Source organism: Pleurodeles waltl, chromosome 5 (genome assembly GCF_031143425.1).
Source record: "Pleurodeles waltl isolate 20211129_DDA chromosome 5, aPleWal1.hap1.20221129, whole genome shotgun sequence".
NCBI classification, from domain to species: Eukaryota; Metazoa; Chordata; class Amphibia; order Caudata; family Salamandridae; genus Pleurodeles; species Pleurodeles waltl.
The window spans coordinates 121037435-121055156 of NC_090444.1; the positions used below are offsets into that span (position 1 = coordinate 121037435).

A 17722-nucleotide genomic window follows, 5' to 3' on the forward strand; every position below is an offset into this window, starting at 1 on the left:
GTGTGAGTTCGCCCTCTTGCGTGCTGCACCTACTACCACTGAGTCTGGTGTTAACTGTTGTGTGATGTACATAGGGTCTGTTGGTGGCGGTTTATATTTTTCTCCACCCTTGGAGTTATTGCCCTTCCTTTGACAGGCTCTTCAAACACTTGTTTGGAGTGTTTTAGCATTCCAGGTAGCATGGGGAGGCTTTGGTACTGGCTATGTGTGGACGACAGTGTGTTAAATAGAAAGTCGTCTTCAATTGGCTCTGTATGCAGGCTAACATTATGAAACGCTGCTGCCCTTGACACCACCTGTGTGTAGGCAGTAGAGTCCTCAGGATGGTGACGGTCTGGCTGGATAACAGTCGGGACTGTTATCTGACGCTGGCGCATCATAAAGATCCCACGCGTCTGGATCATCCTGACTCATCCCTGTATGAGTTGGGGATTGCATCATTGGTGGAGTGGCTACTGGTGATGTCTGTGGAGAGCGTTGTGGAGATGGTGGCGGGGTTACTTGTTTAGCCACCTTTGCCTGTGGCTGCTTGTCTTTCTCTTGGCAGGCAAGTTTTTGTTTCATTCGAATCGGAGGGAGAGTACTGATCTTCCCCGTTTCTTTTTGGATGTGGAGCCTTCTTTGGGTGTAATCTGGCTCCGTTGTCTCTAGTTCCTGTCCAAATCTATGTGTTTGCATTTGTGAGGACAGGCCTTGTTCCTCTGTGTAGGAACTTGTTTTCGGTTCCGAGGCCGGATGTTTCGGTACCAAAATCTTTTCGGCTGCCTTTTTCGGCTCTGATGCCACTTTTTTGCTCTTCGGCGTCGTGATCTCTCGGTGCCGACTTGCTTCGGTGCTGCTCTCTCGGTGCCGAGATTGCTCTGACCCGGTGTCTCGGGGTCGAGTCTGTTCTGTGCCGGTATCTCGACCGGAGTCGGATGACTTCGACACATGCATGCCCTTTTTCGGTGCCGATGCTCGGTCACCTATTTTTCAGGTTAAGCCATGGCCTGCCGGCGGTGGCGTCCCCTGGGCTTTTGTGGTCTTTGCGTGAGTTTTGTGTATTGACGTCTTACTCACGGTTTTCGGGGTCTGTTCAGGTTCAACCTCTTCCGAGTTCGAATCCTCGATGGAAAAGGTTTCCTCTTCTTCTTCCATCTGTTTTTGTCCTGTCGGCACCGACGCCATCTGTAGTCTTCTTGCTCTTCGGTCCCTTAAGGTCTTTCTGGACCGAAACGCTCGACAGGCCTCACAAGCATCCTCCGTGTGTTCTGGAGACAAACACAAATTACAGACCAGATGCTGATCTATACAAGGATACTTGTTGGGACATTCGGGGCAGAATCGGAATGGGGTCCGTTCCATTAGCCTTGAAGACGCACGTGGTCGGGCCGACCAGGCCCCGCCGGGGAATCGAAAACCCCGAAGCTCTTCCAAATTCGGTGTCGATCTGTTGTAACTAACCCGATACCGAACGCAAACAATACCGTCGAATTTTCCGAGATTTTAACTAACTTTCCGAACCGAAACGCGGAGCGAAAAGGAACACGTCCGAACCCGATGGCGGAAAGAAAACAATCTAAGATGGAGTTGACGCCCATGCGCAATGGAGCCGAAAGGGGAGGAGTCCCTCGATCTCGTGACTCGAAAAGACTTCTTCGAAGAAAAACAACTTGTAACACTCCGAGCCCAACACTAGATGGCGGGATGTGCTAAGCATGTGTATCTGCAGCTACACATGCCATCGAACATATATATATATATATATATACACGTATATATATATATATATATATATACATATACATATCTTGGCACAACTAGTTGACAGAGCAGGTAGTCACAGACGAGACTCAGCGTTGGTGAGTACATCATAGAAGGAGGTTAGTGAAAAATACAGAAATCACATTCAAGAGAACAAAGAAATCCTATTTGATCTACAACAGTAGTTCAGATGCATAAAATTATGCATAATTAAGTGAGGGCCCCAGTGTCACTGGTCTCCACGACTGTACCAGGCTTTAACTCCCCAGTCAAATGCAAAGCAATACTCCAATGGTTTAGACATAAAGAAGTGGATATAACCTTTCTACTGAAGCCCCCTCTCCTTGTTAAAGAAGTTCCAAGGTTAAGATCGTACTTGTTCCCATGACAAATTCACACTACTAACAAAACTAAGATATGGTGGGTGACCATTCTCATCCGAAGGGGTCTAGCTGTTCCTATAGATGCTAAATTCAGAGGCAGAGAGGGAGGAGCAGTGGGAATCAGAAGAAAGTTAGGTCAGGTCCCTGTAACCATTCATGCTGCTACAGAGGACAGAAACACAATTTAATATGGGCCTGTTCCCTGGGACATCACATTTTGCAATCAGGAGCCTTATAGCAGGGGTGATTTCAATACGGTCCTGCGTCCCTCAAGTGATAGACCAGACCTTCCCCAGTCCAGGGTATTAGTAATTTAGATCTCTTGGATATCTATCTGGAGACATCAACATGAAAGTGATAGACTAGACTCTACTCCAATGTCCACAAATCCTACTCAAGGATTGTCTTATTCTGATCTCTGGGGACCAAGAATACTTGACTTTAATAGTGGAGCCAAGACACTGTCAGACCACGCTCCCCATCTGCCTAAATTCCATTCTTTCAAAAAAAAAAAAAACGTACTCCCCTGGCTGGTTAGAGTCTTGGGAGACCCAGCACTAATGGAAAGCTTTAGGGAAGGGAGACAAAGTTATTTTATGGAAAATAATAATGGTGAGATTATTCAGTCTGCACTATGGGAGCCAGCAAAGGTGGTGATTTGGGGAGAGCTGATATCACAAACAGCTACCTTTAAACATCTTGCCAAACAAAAAAAAGCATGTTTAGGGACACTGGTTACATAAGCAAAATGTCCCAATAAATAGTTGGGCTCTGCAAGTACACTCAGAGATGCGTGGAAATTAGAAGTGAATTGGAACAGCTCAGTATGAAGGAAGCAGCAAAAAAAACTTCTCTATGTCAAGCAGAAATTATCATACCCTGCTCTGCCTGTTTTGTTTATTCACCTTTTCATCACCTTCTTCTAGTGAGCCAGATGCCATGTACTCTGCTATGAACTGTTAAAAGATCTGTTTACCTAAGTGCAAATGCTTGGAGTTTTTGTTCGAACAAACATGTGGTGCCGATTAGTTAAGCAAGAGAAATAAAAATGTATTTGCATATTTCCTATATGACTTTAGTATTATAAACTGATTATATGCTGGAATGTTTTTTGCCACACAGACACATTAAATGGTCTGTCCCTGTCAGCAAAGGGCTGACAAAGTGACATCTGGGAAGGATGATAATTGAATCCCACATCCTGGCCAGGACAATCGTGAACTGTATCAAATAAATGGTGAGAATCGTTCTACATCCCACAAAACCTATGTGGGACCAGCATAACCAATGAGGATCAGCCTGCTAGGACACTGTCAAAAGCAACAAGCATTTGCAATGCAATAGGTCTCGCATTTGCTTGAGTTAGAGCTATGGACTCTGTAAATTCATAAATGGACTTTTCTTGCCACATAAATTGGTCAACCCTGCTTCATAACTTGGTCTTTTCCTGCCACATAATTCCAGTGGCCCAGCATATAACTAAAGTGCTTCCAATACCTTCTTCCTCTAACTGCAGCCAAAAATGAAAATGTTGCCATTAAGTATCTGGCATGCTAATTACAATAGAATACCACTTTCACTATCCCACCATCAAAGCTGCCGGCTGGCAATTCCCAATAAAGACACAAGAAAGCCACGGAGGAGTAACAAGAGAAATAAACGAGAAGGGTCACCCAAACATATCACAAGTGTTCAAACAGTCATAGTGTAATAAGGATGTTAAGTTGGCCTGAATCATGGTTATAAGTTTGTCTTAATGAAAAAAATCTTTGGAAATACTCATCTTGAAAGTCAACGGGACTTGTAACAGCAGTACATTTCTCTCTTTGAACCAACCGGACATCCCCACTGATATCTGCATGTATTGGCATGCAGGTATATAAAATGATCACTGCCCTGTGGCTTGGCTCAACAGCTTCGGGTAGCATAGTACAAAAAACTCTAAAAAAAAGTAGAAAACTGCCTCCTCTTTTTGGCCGAACTGTGTTTACCTTCAGCAAATTACTTTATTTCTCTGTTGCTTAGTGCTTTAATCTTCGGAATTTGGAAAGGTTATAGACCACAAAATAGAAAACTATACATTTACGTTGTGTGTAGCCTTTTCTTTATCGTGGACGAACAACTTTCCTAAAGCTAGTACAAGAGCGGTAGCTGTTCGGGCTAAGTTTAACTGAACCGGGTACATCCACAGCATGTGTTCCTTTACATTAGAGGGGATGTCTGAATAAGAAGACAATAAGAAGGGTTTAGAGGGGTGGAATAAATTTAGACACCTGGATCACCAGACACCAGGATCTGGTGTTGTGTTGCCACACAACGCTGAGCACACCTACCTGATCTGCATAACACCCGTTAAATGCAAATTCACCCAAATATTCTTGCATCGGAGTTGTGAGTTGCACAATCGCACAAAATTAAGGATATCATACTTTGCTAACTAACTCGCGAGATCGCTTAACCACGTCAAAGTCAAATTAGTCTACAAGGAGGGACAGGTTTCAACAGGAGACAAAAAAGCTGAAACACCGGCTGAGCTGCCCATGCTCCTGTGCACTCACTGCAGCATGTGTACATAAAAATTATTCTCTCCTTCTCAAGGTCCTAAATCGTCCTTCGTGAGTCCCTGGATCAGACTGAGCAATGAGAACTAGAGTGTAGCAAAGCCACCCACCTATACCTCTCCCCGCACACGGCTCCGCTGGTGTGCTTGCTGCTGTAGATTTAAAATTGTGACACCCCGAATTCCCTTGCTCAAATCATTGTTTTCATGTTAAATCTTGCTATTCAATGTGCCATGCCGCCAGTTGATGCATTCTTTGTGACCCACTGGTCAAATACATTATTTTGGAAATGTAACAAGAACAATCATAACATTTTAAAGAATGGAAAGAACAGTGAAAATTAACTGACAAAACAAAGAGGGTGAAATTACAAGTATGTAAACAGGAAGCCACTCGGGTCCTACTAAAAAGCACCAAAGATTACTGTGCCTAAAACAAACAACTCCATTAAAGATCTTAGGTAAAGGAGACAACATAAAAAAAACTCCACTCTCCAAACGGAACAAGAAAAAGAGAGCGAGGGCGAGCTGGCCCTGGAAACGCACCCCTCTGCTGCTGTTTTATGTTAGCAGAGGGAGCTAGTGGGGAAGAGAGACCAGCTGGAGGACTTGCCTGAGGAAGCGTGGCTGCTCTGAAACACATGCCCACAGTGTAAGACGAGCAGGCAAAAACTGAAAAAAGTCACCTATAAAAGAGATAAACAGGACAAAGTGTAGTTATACAGTAGTTGGTCCCTGCTCTGAAAGAGAACAAGGAGGGACAAAGAGGCAGAACTGACCACTAGCGAGCAAGGATTTTTAAAGGAAACTGAAACCAACAAATAAAATCGCTTTAAGTCCACAGTAAATGTATACTTAAAAGTATACACAAGGGTGAACACTTACACTCGACCTGAATATGGCATGCTCAAAAGACTGAAAATGCAACAAGGTGTGCAGTCTCCTAATCCCTCCCCCCTTCCTTTGGTAGGCCAAGGAAGCAGAAAAAGCTATGGAAAGAAAACAAACATATGTTGACCTCATTCAGGAAATTTTGGTCCAATAGGAATTATAAGATGTGTGTGGGATCACTGCATTTGTGAGACGTTTTCCCCTTGTGCATTTTGTCAGGAGAAACTCAATGAAACGTGAGGAGGGAAAGGGAGCTGGAAATGGACAAAGGAGTTGATTCCCACAGTTATTCCCCATTCCCAAGTGAAAATACGGTAATGGTCTAGTAATAACACTACTCTGGACCATATCCTTCATTATTGGTAAGTCCAGGTGCAGTATTACAGATGCTTTTTCCTCACATTGTTCATGCTAAGGACCTATGTGGTAAAATAGTTCTACACTGTGCAGATTACGGTTGCTAGTGAATACAAGAAGTTTTCTAAAATGACAGAGTAAATCATAAAGCTAGACAACATTGTGTCTGACTGACATAATATAAAATAAAAAGGAACTTTGCAAGCTATACTTAATTCATGTTAATTACATTGTATCATAGATGATGACTGTCTCCATATCTGGTAATTTCTGAATACTATATATTTAGGTCACTTGTAAATATTGCCAGGCTTTAATAAAGAAGCTGAAAAGGAAGTATAAGGAATCCTACCACACATTTCCTTCTTGTCACTTGAAGAAACTCACCTGGTACGGCTTCAGTTTGTGATGAATTTCTTGAATTCCAACTTCCCTTGTTCTTACATCACGACACTAGAGAAAGAAAGGGAGCATCTGGATCGTAAATAAGCAAAGCTTGACTTTTAAGACCTTCATGCATATGAATTGGCCTAACACACAGTTCTACAGCCCAAAGTCTTTCCCGGAGGTCCTCAAAAAAAGAGATTATCTTTCTGCGATAGCAAGCTGCAAGATCACTTCGAGAATAAAACAAGTAAAATTCTGAGCATGCGCTATTCTTTACTCTAAATACAGCCACACACTGTAAACCTTCTCATTAGCAGACATTTTTTGTATGTGAACCTTACTTTATATTGTTGTCTTTTTTGTTTTCTTTCCACTTCAATTCAGTGTTATTAACCCATTGGGTGGCCAGGACGAGGTGGCCTTGTCCTGGTATCAGCCCTCAGGGGAAGCGCTAGCGTTCTCCCCGAGGGCCTCGCACCCTCCTCCCATGGGCAGGGCTGGAAGGGAGATCGCTTCCCCTTCCACCCCCACCCCCCGGACTCTCCCATGGCGTCTGATGACCTCATCAGTGGCTGCTTCCCTCGCGGATCGGAGGCTAAATGCAAAAGCATTTCTCCTACGATCACGTGGAGGGGGATGAGAGGCATCAAAGGAAAGGAAAGGCCTTTCCTTTGAGGTCTCTCTCAGCATTTCTGCTGTCTGATTGTGAATCGATCGGGCAGCAGAAATGCTCACTAGACACAAGGGATAATCGTTTTTATTTTTATTTTTTAGATGTGGGGAGCAACCCCTTGGGGGGGGGGGGAGGGATTTATTTTAGCCTATTTCTACTAGGCCGAGGCACCAGGGATTGGTGTGTGTGTTTTGTTTGGCGGGCAGCCCCTTGGGGGCACATTACTGTTGGCCATATCTGCTCCCCTAGCGGGCAGATCGGCCTATTTTTTTTGGAAGGCCCATCTGCCCCAAAGGGGGGCAGAAAGCCCACCAGAGACCACAAAAAGAGGGTGGAGTAAAAATTAAAAAAATAAATGGGGCCAAATTTGTTCTGCCGGTGGGTAGATGGGGCAATTACCGCCGATCCACTCCCCAATTGGGGGGGGGAGCGGGCGGGGAATTGCCCCATCTGCCCACCGGCAGAACAACTTAGTGGGGTGGTGGCTACCAACCAGATTTGGCATGGTTATGCCCCCACCCCAACTGAAGGGGGTAACAGTCTTTCAGCTCTCCCCCACACACAAACATCTTATCTCACAGCAAGCAAGAGGACATTTGATTATTTTGGGTTTTAGTTTTACATTTGTCTAACTCTCAAAATCGTCCCACTTGGAATGGTGAGGGCTACACTTTTTGGACTTTGGGACTCTGCCATGTAGAAAAATCCACAAGATCTAGACACATCTGATAACTAAACATCTGGGTGAGTCCAGGGTGGAGTGCTTCACATGCACCCTGCACCATTTTCTTACCACCAATGCCCTGCAAACCTCCAACTTTGAAATCACACATTTTTCCCACATTTTTGTGATGGAACCTTCCAGAATCTGCAGGACTCCTACAACCCTGCATTGTTTTTTTTTCCCCCCAAACTGCCCTTTTGGAACCGCTTTAGTTCCTCCTCAATTTCTATATGTTTTTAGCTCTTCCCTGTCATAGGCACTTGGCCCACCAAAACAAGTGAGGTATAATTTTTACCGGGAGATTGAGGGTAACGTTGAGTGGTAGGAAATTTGTCCCGGTGCAGTGATCCCACACAGAAATGTGGGAAAAATGTGACCTCTAGCTAAATTTGAGGTTTGCTGAGGATTCTGGGTAAGAAAACACTGGGGGATCCACACAAGTCACACCTTCCTGGACTCACTCGGGTGTCTAGTTTTCAGAAATGCTTGGGTTTGGTAGGTTTCCCTATATGGCTGCTGAGCCCAGGACCAAAAACGCAGGTGTCTCCCCACAAAAACAGGTAGTTTTGTATTTGATAATTTTGATGTATCCACATCGTGTTTTGGGGCATTTCCTTTCAAGGGCACTAGGCGTATCCACACAAGTGGGGTACGATTTTAATCGGGAGACTTGGGGGAATGCTGGGTGGAAGGAAATGTGTGGTTCCCTATAGATTCCAGAACTTTCTATCACCGAAATATGAGGAAAAAGTGTTTTTTTGCCAAATTTTGAGGTTTGCAAAAGATTCTGGGTAAGAGAACCTGGTGAGAACCCCACAAGTCACCCCATCTTGGATTCCCCTAAGTGTCTAGTTTTCAAAAAATGCACAGGTTTGGTAGGTTTCCCTAGGTGCCGGCTGAGCTAGGGGCCAAAAATCCACAGCTAGGCACTTTGCAAAAAACACGTCAGATTTCAATGTAAAAATGTGATGTGTCCATGTTGCGTTTCCTGTTGCAGGCACTAGGCCTACCCACACAAGTGAGGTACTATTTTTATCGGGAGACTTAGGGTAACACAGAACAGAAGAACAAGTGTTATTGCCCCTTGTCTTTTTCAGCATTTTTTCCTTCCAAATGTAAGACAGTGTGTAAAAAGACGTCTATTTGAGAAATGCAGTGCAATTCACATGCTAATATGGGGACCCTGGAATTCAGAGATGTGCAAATAATCTTATCTTGTGCCGATTTTGGAAATACAAAGCTTTCCTTGATACCTATTTTTCACTCTTTATATTTCACCAAATGAATTGCTGTATACCCGGTATACAAGGAAAACCCATTGCAAGGTGCAGCTCATGTATTGGCTCTGGGTACCCAGTGTTCTTGATAAACCTACACGCCCTATATATCCCCGCAACCAAAAGAGTCCAGCAGATGTAATGGTATATTGCTTTAAAAAATCTGACATCACAGGAAAAAGTTACAGAGTAAAACGTGGAGAAAAATGGCTGTTTTTTTCACCTCAATTTCAATTTTTTTTATTTTAGCTGTTATTTTCTGCAGGAAAACTGTAGGATCTACACAAATGACCCCTTGGTGAATGCAGAATTTTGTCTACTTTTCAGAAATGTTTAGCTTTCTGGGATCCGGCATTGGTTTCTCACCCATTTCTGTCACTAACTGAAAGGAGGCTAAAAGCACAACAAATAGTAAAAAAGGGGTATGTCCCAGTAAAATGCCAAAATTGTGTTGAAAAATGTGGTTTTCTGATTCAAGTCTGCCTGTTCCTGAAAGCTGGGAAGATGGTGATTTTAGCACCGTAAAGGCTTTGATGATGTCATTTGCAGGGGAAAAAAACACAAGCCATCTTCTGCAGCCTGTATTTCCCATTACAAACAAAAATTAAATGTTTGCTGTATTTTGGGCTAATTTCTTGGTCTCCTCCAGGGGAACCCACAAACTGTGGGTACCTCTAGAATCCCTAGGATGTTGGAAAAAAAGGACACAAATTTGGTGTGGGTAGCATATGTGGACAAAAAGTTATGAGGGCCTAAGCGCAAACTGCCCCAAATAGCCAAAAAAAGGCCTGGCACCTGAGGCAGAAAAAGCCTGTCAGCGAAGGGGTTAACCTGTGAACCTCTTAGCTAATTTGGTTGGCTGGTGTGACCTATTGGCTTGGCCAATGTGTTTTAGCAATGCTGAGTAGCATTGGTAAAAGGACAATACTTTTTGCTGATGCTATTTATCATTGGGAGGAAACAAAAGTGTGATGAGACTGCAGCTATTGCAGGTTGGGTCATTCTGTGGACAAACACGATTCATCACGCATGCTTGTGCCTACAGAGTGACACAGACACAATCTTCTCTCATTTTTTATTGACTGGTCTAAGACATCATCCACCATCTAGATATACACACACACAATATTATATATATATATATATATATATATATATATATATATATATATATATATATATATATATATATATATATATATATATGGGAAATGTCACTTACCCAGTGTACATCTATTCGTGGAATGTAGTGCTGCAGATTCACATGCTATGCATATCCATTCCGACATCTAGTGTTGGGCTCGGAGATTTACAAGTTGTTTTTCTTTAAAGAAGTCTTTTCGGAGTCACTGGATCGAGTGACTCCTCCTCTCGGTTCCACTGCGCATGGGCATCGACTCCATTGTTAGATTGTTTTCCCGCAGAGGGTGAAGAAAGGAGTGATAGAGTATATAAGAGAAAAGAGATGTCCATGCAAATGTAAATATATATACATACGTACAAATGTTAGTAACTTAAATGACTACAGGCTTCCAGGGAGGAGGGAGGGTGCATGTGAATCTGCAGCACTACATGCCACGAACAGATGTACACTGGGTAAGTGACATTTTCCGTTCAATGGCATGTGTAGCTGCAGATACACATGCTATGCGTTGACTACAAAGCAGTCCTCCCAAAAAGCGGAGGCTAGCCTGTAGGAGCTGAAGTTGTTTGAAATAATGTTCTTAAGACAGCTTGTCCTACAGTGGCTTGTTGTTGTGAGAAAACATCAACACAGTAGTGTTTAGTAAATGTATGAGGGGTTGACCATGTAGCTGCTTTACATATATCAACCATTGGTATGTTTCCTAAAAAAGCCATTGTTGCACCCTTCTTTCTTGTAGAATGTGCTTTAGGAGTGATTAAAAGTTTTCTTTTTGCTTTGACATAACATGTTTGTATACATCTAACAATCCATCTTGCTAAACCTTGTTTTGATATAGGATTGCCTGTATGTGGTTGTTGGAAAGCAACAAAAAGTTGCTTTGTTTTCCTAAACTGTTTAGTACTGTCTATATAGTACATAAGAGCTCTTTTTAGAATAGGGTATGAAGAGCTCTTTCTGTCACAGAATCTGGCTGTGGAAAGAAGACTGGCAATTCCAGTGAAAAAGGAGAAACTACTTTTGGTAGAAATTTTGGATTTGTTCTTAGCACAACCTTATGTTTGTGTACTTGGAAAAAAGGTTCTTCAAGAGTGAATGCTTGTATTTCTCTAACTCTTCTTAAAGAAGTATTAGCCACAAGGAAGGTAATCTTCCATGTTAAAAATTGTATTTGGCAAGAGTGCATGGGTTCAAAAGGTGGTCCCATGAATCTTGTAAGTACAATATTTAAATTCCATGAAGAAACTGGTGGTGTTCTGGGTGGAATGATGCGTTTTAATCCCTCCATGAAGGCTTTGTTAGCAGGAACTCTGAATAAAGAAGTATGTTGAATAGTTTGTAAGTATGGAGATATTGCAGTAAGGTGCATTTTTATGGAGGAAAAAGCCAAATTTGATTCCTGTAAATGAAGTAAATAACATACAATATCTTGTATCGATGCTGTAAGTGGATCTATGGTCTTAGATTGACAATAGACAAATCTTTTCCACTTGTTTGCGCAGCACTGTCTAGTAGTGGGTTTTCGTGCTTGTTTAATGACTTCCATACATTCAGATGGAAGATTTAAGTAACCAAATTCTATGACTTCAGGAGCCAAATTGCTAGATTGAGAGCATTGGGGTTTGGATGCCTGATTGTTTTGTGTTAACAAATCTGGTCTGTTTGGGAGTTGGAAGTGAGGTACTACAGATATGTCTAGTAGTGTTGTGTACTACGGTTGATGTGCCCATGTTGGTGCTATCATGTTGAGTGACGTTTGACGCAACTTGTTGACCAGAAATGGAAGGAGTGGGAGAGGGGGAAAAGCATAACCAATATCCCTGACTAACTGATCCATAGAGTATTGCCCCTGGACAGGGAATGTGGGTGTCTGGATGCAAAGTTTTGGCATTTTGTGTTTTCGCTTTTTGCAAATAGATCTATATCTGGTGTTCCCCACCTTTGAAAGTACTTTTGAAGTACTTGGGGGTGAATCTCCCATTCGTGTGTTTGTTGGTGATTTCTGCTGAGGACATCTGCCAACTGATTGCCTATTCCTGGAATGTATTGCTGATCATATCCCTCACCGAAGATCCCCACACCGCCAAAGCTAACCTCCACCGAGGAATGAAGGCCGTAGCCAACTGGATGAAGGACAGCAGACTGAAGCTGAACTCAGACAAGACGGAGGTCCTCATTCTACGACCCACCCCATCAGCCTGGGACGACTCTTGGTGGCCCACGTCACTAGGCACAGCCCCGGAACCCACGGACCACGCACGCAACCTGGGGGTCATCCTCGACTCCACTCTCTCCATGACCAGGCAAGTCAATGCCGTCTCAGCGTCCTGCTTCAACACCCTCCGTATGCTCCGCAGGATCTTCAAATGGATCCCCCTCGACACGAGAAAAACCGTTACCCAGGCCCTCATCACCAACAGACTCAACTACGGGAACGCCCTCTACTCAGGAATTACAAACAAGCTCCTGAGACGACTCCAACGCATCAAGAATGCCTCGGCCCGACTCATCCTCGATATCCCCCGCCACAGCCACATCACACTCCACCTGAGAGGCCTGCACTGGCTCCCCGTCAACATAAGGATCACCTTCAAGCTCCTGATCCACGCACACAAAGCACTGCACAACACCGGACCCACCTACCTCAACAACCGACTCAGCTTCCACACCCCCACCCGAAGCCTCCGCTCAGCCAACCTCGCCCTCGCCACAGTCCCCTGCATCCGAAAAACCACAGCCGGCGGCAGATCCTTCTCCTACCTCGCCGCCAAGACCTGGAACACTCTCCCCACCATCCTACGACAGACCCAGGACATGCTGGCCTTCAGAAGACTCCTCAAGACCTGGCTCTTCGACCAGTAGCACCTCCCCCACCCCCCCCCAGCGCCTTGAGACCCTCGCGGGTATGTAGCGCACTTTACAAATGCAGTGATTGATTGATTGATTGATTGTGCTATTAGGTGAATTTGATTGTGAATTGCCCATTTCCAAATTGTTTGGGCTAGAAGGGACAGTTGAGATGAATGTGTCTCTCCTTGTTTATTGAGTTAATACATGGTTGTCATGTTGTCTGTCTTTATGAGAACATTCTTCTGTTTGATAAGAGGTTTAAATGCTTTTAGGGCAAGGAACACAGCTAATAATTCTAAGTGGTTTATGTGTAGCTGTTTCTGTTTGACATCCCATTGCACTTGAATGGTGTGATTGTTTAGGTGAGCTCCCCAACCAATCATTGATGCATCTGTTGTAATCATGGTCTGAGGCACAGAGTCTTTAAACGATCGCCCCTTCATTAAATTGCTGCAATCCACCATTGAAGGGACATATGTGTTTGGCGGTCCATCAACACTAGATCTTGAAGTTGACCGTGTGCCTGTGACCATTGTTGTGCAAGGCACTGTTGTAAGGGCCTCATGTTTAATCTTGCATGTGGGACTATTGCTATGCAAGATGCCATCATTCCTAAAATCTTCATGATAAATCTTACAGTTTATTGTTGATTTGGCTGTATGAGTGGAATTAGATTTTGGAAAGCTTGTATCCTTTGGATATTTGGATACGCTAGAGCTAGTTGAGTATTTAGGATAGCACCTAGATACGGGTGTACTTGTGCTGGTTGAAGGTGTAACTTTTGGTAGTTTATAGAAAATCCTAGTATGTGCAGAGTTTGTATCACATAACGTGTATGTTTTTGGCATTGTGTACGATTGTTTGATTTTATTAGCCAATTGTCTAGATATGGAAAGGCATGGATGTGTTGTCTTCTTAAGTATGCTGCTACTACCGTTAGACAATTTGTGAACACCCTTGGAGCTGTTGTTATGCCAAAAGGTAACACTTTCAACTGGTAGTGTTTTCCTTGTATGACAAACCTGAGGTATTTTCTGTGAGATGGGTGGATGGGTATGTGGAAATACGCATCTTTGAGGTCTAGAGCAGTCATAAAATCTTGTTTTTGTAGCAGTGGAATAACATCTTGCAGAGTTACGATGTGAAAATGTTTTGAGAAGATGTAAAAATTGAGGGGCCTGTGGTCTAATATTGGTCTGAGGGTGCCATCTTTTTTGGGAATTAGGAAGTATAGTGAGTATACCCCTGTTCCTTGTTGGGACTGTGGAACTAACTCTACTGCTTGTTTGAGTAGTAGCAATTGAACCTCTTGTTGTAACAGAACTGTATGTTCTGGGGATAACTTGAGATATCTTGGTGGAATATTTGGAGGGGTGTTTACCAATTCTAGGCAATAGCCATTGCGGATTATTGATAATACCCAGTTGTCTGTGGTGTTATTTTGCCAATGAGAGTGGAACTGCTGTAGTCTTCCCCCCACAGGAGATGTGTGGAGTGGAGGGAGGAAAGGAAGTCACTGCTTTGGCTGTGTGGTTGGTTGTTTAGAGGTTTGGAATTTACCTCTATTTCTAGAGTATTGACCTCTATCTGTTCCTCTAAACCCAACTCGTTGATACTGGGTTTGATATGGTTGCTTTGTTTGCGGGGTAGATGCCTTGGAGGATTGTGCTTTAAAACCTCCTCGAAACTGAGGCCTGTGAAATGACCCCCTATATGGTTTGGTGTACAAAGCACCCATTGCTTTTGCAGTATCAAAGTCTTTTCTTAATTTCTCAATTGTAGTGCCCACTTCTGGGCCAAAGAGATGCTTTTTATCAAAAGGCATGATAAGCACAGCCTGTTGAATTTCTGGTTTAAAACCAGAGGAGCTTAGCCAAGCATGCCTTTTGATTTTGATGGCCGTGTTAACGCTCCTTGCAGCTGTATCAGCAGCATCAACGGCAGATCTTATTTGATTGTTACTAATCGCTTGCCCTTCCTCTACTACTTGTTGTGCCCGCTTTTGGTGTTCTTTTGGGAGATGCTGTATAATATCCTGCATCTCATCCCAATGGGCTCTATCATAGCAGGCTAGCAGTGCTTGAGAGTTAGCCATTCTCCACTGATTTGCTGCCTGGGAGGCAACTCTTTTCCCCGCAGCGTCAAATTTTCAGCTCTCTTTATTAGGAGGAGGTGCATCGCCTGAAGACTGGCTATTTGCCCTCTTACAGGCTGCACTAACCACCACTGAATCTGGAGGCACCTGATGAATAATATAATCTGGTTTAGAGGGTGCAGGCTTATATTTATTTTCTATTCTATGTGTGATGATTTTAGATTTCACAGGCTCACTAAAAATTTGGTCTGCATGTTTTACCAAGCCTGGTAACATTGGGAGGCACTGGTACCTGGAATGTGTTGAAGATAATGTATTAAATAAAAAATCCTCTTCCAGTGGCTCTGAATGCATTGTTACCCCATGATAAGCTGCAGCCCTGGCTATGACCTGGTTGTATACTGTGGTATCATCAGGTGTAGATGGTTTGGATGGGTAAGTATCTGGGTCATTATCTGAGATGGGATCAGGGTCATAAAGATCCCATGGGTCTACTATGTCTTCTTGTGAATAAAAAGAGTGTGTTGGAGAAGGCATTGGTGGAGGGCTGGTGTGGGGGGGAGACAGATAGTTGTGGAGAATGAGGAGGAGAAGTATGAGGAGGTATTGGCTTCTGCTTTTGCACCTTTGCTGGTGGCTGTACAGTGTCCAGTTCCTCTTGGAAAGCCAGCTTCCTTTTTGTTTTTAAAGGAGGTGCAGTAACAGTCCTTCCTGTCTCTTTATGGATGTGTATCCTGGATTGTCTCACCATCCATAATTTGTACAATGGGCTCAATGTCCGACTCTTCCTCAGAGGTTTTATGGCTTTCTCTTAATTTCTTGGAAAGTCCTTGCTCCTCTGTATATGATGTCTTCTTCGGTTCCGAAGTTTGTTGTTTTTTCGGTAACAAAAATGTTGTGGAAGGTCTCGGCTCCGAAGCTGACTTTCGAATTTCAGACTCAAACTTGGGGTTTCCTGCTGGAGTTCGAAATGGAGTCCTTTATAGTTTTACTCGACTCTGAAGTGGACGGAGGAGTGGCCTTTTTCGGCACCGACCCCGAAGGTCGGTAGCCGACAGTCTTTTTCTGGGCCGAACCATGGCCTTCCGCCAGTGGTGTACCCAAGGCCTTAGAATGTTTTTTGGGTAGGGGTGTAGGGGCAGACGTACTCACATGCTGGCCAGCTGTGATGGGTCTGTCATCCTCGGATTCCTGTTCGCAGTCTGTGTCTCGGATGGAGACTGCTGTCTGTGCCTGCTCTTCTTCAGTGACGTAGAGATGTTCACTGCTTTTCAACGCCATTTCAAATTTTCGGGCTCTGCGATCTAGTCTTTTTTTAATGAAACGATCGACAGGCCTCACAGTTTTCCTCCTGGTGGTCTGGAGAAAGGTGCAAGTTACAAACCAAGTGCTGGTCTGTATAGGGGTACTTCGCGTGGCACCGTGGGCAGAATCGGAATGGAGTCTGATCCATCAGGCTTTCCACGCGGTAGGCCTGAGTTGGGCGCGCACGCACCGAAGGGCGAACAAAAGTTAGTTTCCGACGGTACTACCGGTTCGATGCTAGATGGAGAACGCGATTGAAACAATACTGACGGAAAGGAAGGTTTTCTAAGGTTTTCCGAATCGAAATCTCAGAGAGAGAGGAAACACATCCAACCTGACGGCAGAAAGAAAACAATCTAACAATGGAGTTGATGCCCATGCGCAATGGAACCGAGAGGAGGAGTCACTCGATCCCGTGACTCTGAAAAGACTTCTTCGCAGAAAAACAACTTGTAACACTCCGAGCCCAACACTAGATGTCGGAATGGATATGCATAGCATGTGTATCTGCAGCTACACATGCCATCGAACATATATATATATATATATGCAAAAAACAAAGGAGAACTCTGGGAAGTTCCCAATTTTAGGTGGAGAGCTGCTCTAGTAAGGAGCACCCTGCAACACCAGCGACACTCAAGATTTGCTCACCTCAAATATCTGCTTATCTAGCAAAGTTTTTAAGCATAGGATCAGCACAGTGCTATCCTCGCCGAGCTAGATAGTGACAAAGTCTTTTACCATTTGTACAGCAAAATCTTTAAGCATAGGATTGACACAGTGTCATCCTCGCCGAGCTGTAAAATGACAAAAGCCATTTACCACTCCAGGCACAGTATTACAGCTTTGGACTGGTCAAATACCGTCCAAGCCAACCTGGAATGAGTAAAGCAACCCCTGACACGTGTTTCGCTCTCATTAGAGCTCTTCAGAGGAGTATAGCTTTGTCCAGACACAAGGGAGCACCCAGTATAAGTCAAACCAAAGCCCTTTCAGGGTTAGAGTGACGCATAAATTATGCAAAAAACAAAGGAGAACTCTGGGAGTTCCCAATTTTAGGTGGAGAGCTGCTCTAGTAAGGAGCACCCTGAAACACCAGCGACACTCTAGATTTGCTCACCTCAAATGTATATATATATATATACACACAACAAAGTGTTTGTCGCCACTGTGTAATTATAGCCGGGTTTCCAAAGGAAATTGATTTTTTAGTTTGTTAATTAAATTTGGTACTGTTTGACAGATCTCAACTAAATTTCCAAGAAAAAGGTTCATCCACCTCAATGTACTCCAGGAATGTTTCAGGTGTTCCTTCAAGCTCGGTGGGGTGGTG

The 17722-nt window shown here is 43.8% G+C and overlaps 1 protein-coding gene across 2 annotated transcripts in view; it reads right to left on the minus strand.

Moving 5' to 3' along the window:
- ELP3 (elongator acetyltransferase complex subunit 3) overlaps positions 1-17722 on the minus strand; it is a 709210-nt gene that overhangs the window by 292574 nt on the left and 398914 nt on the right. For both annotated transcript variants that reach the window (XM_069233774.1, XM_069233775.1), the window contains one exon: positions 6322-6387. In XM_069233774.1, the coding sequence (XP_069089875.1) occupies positions 6322-6387 (66 nt within the window). The remainder of the gene's footprint in view (positions 1-6321; positions 6388-17722) is intronic.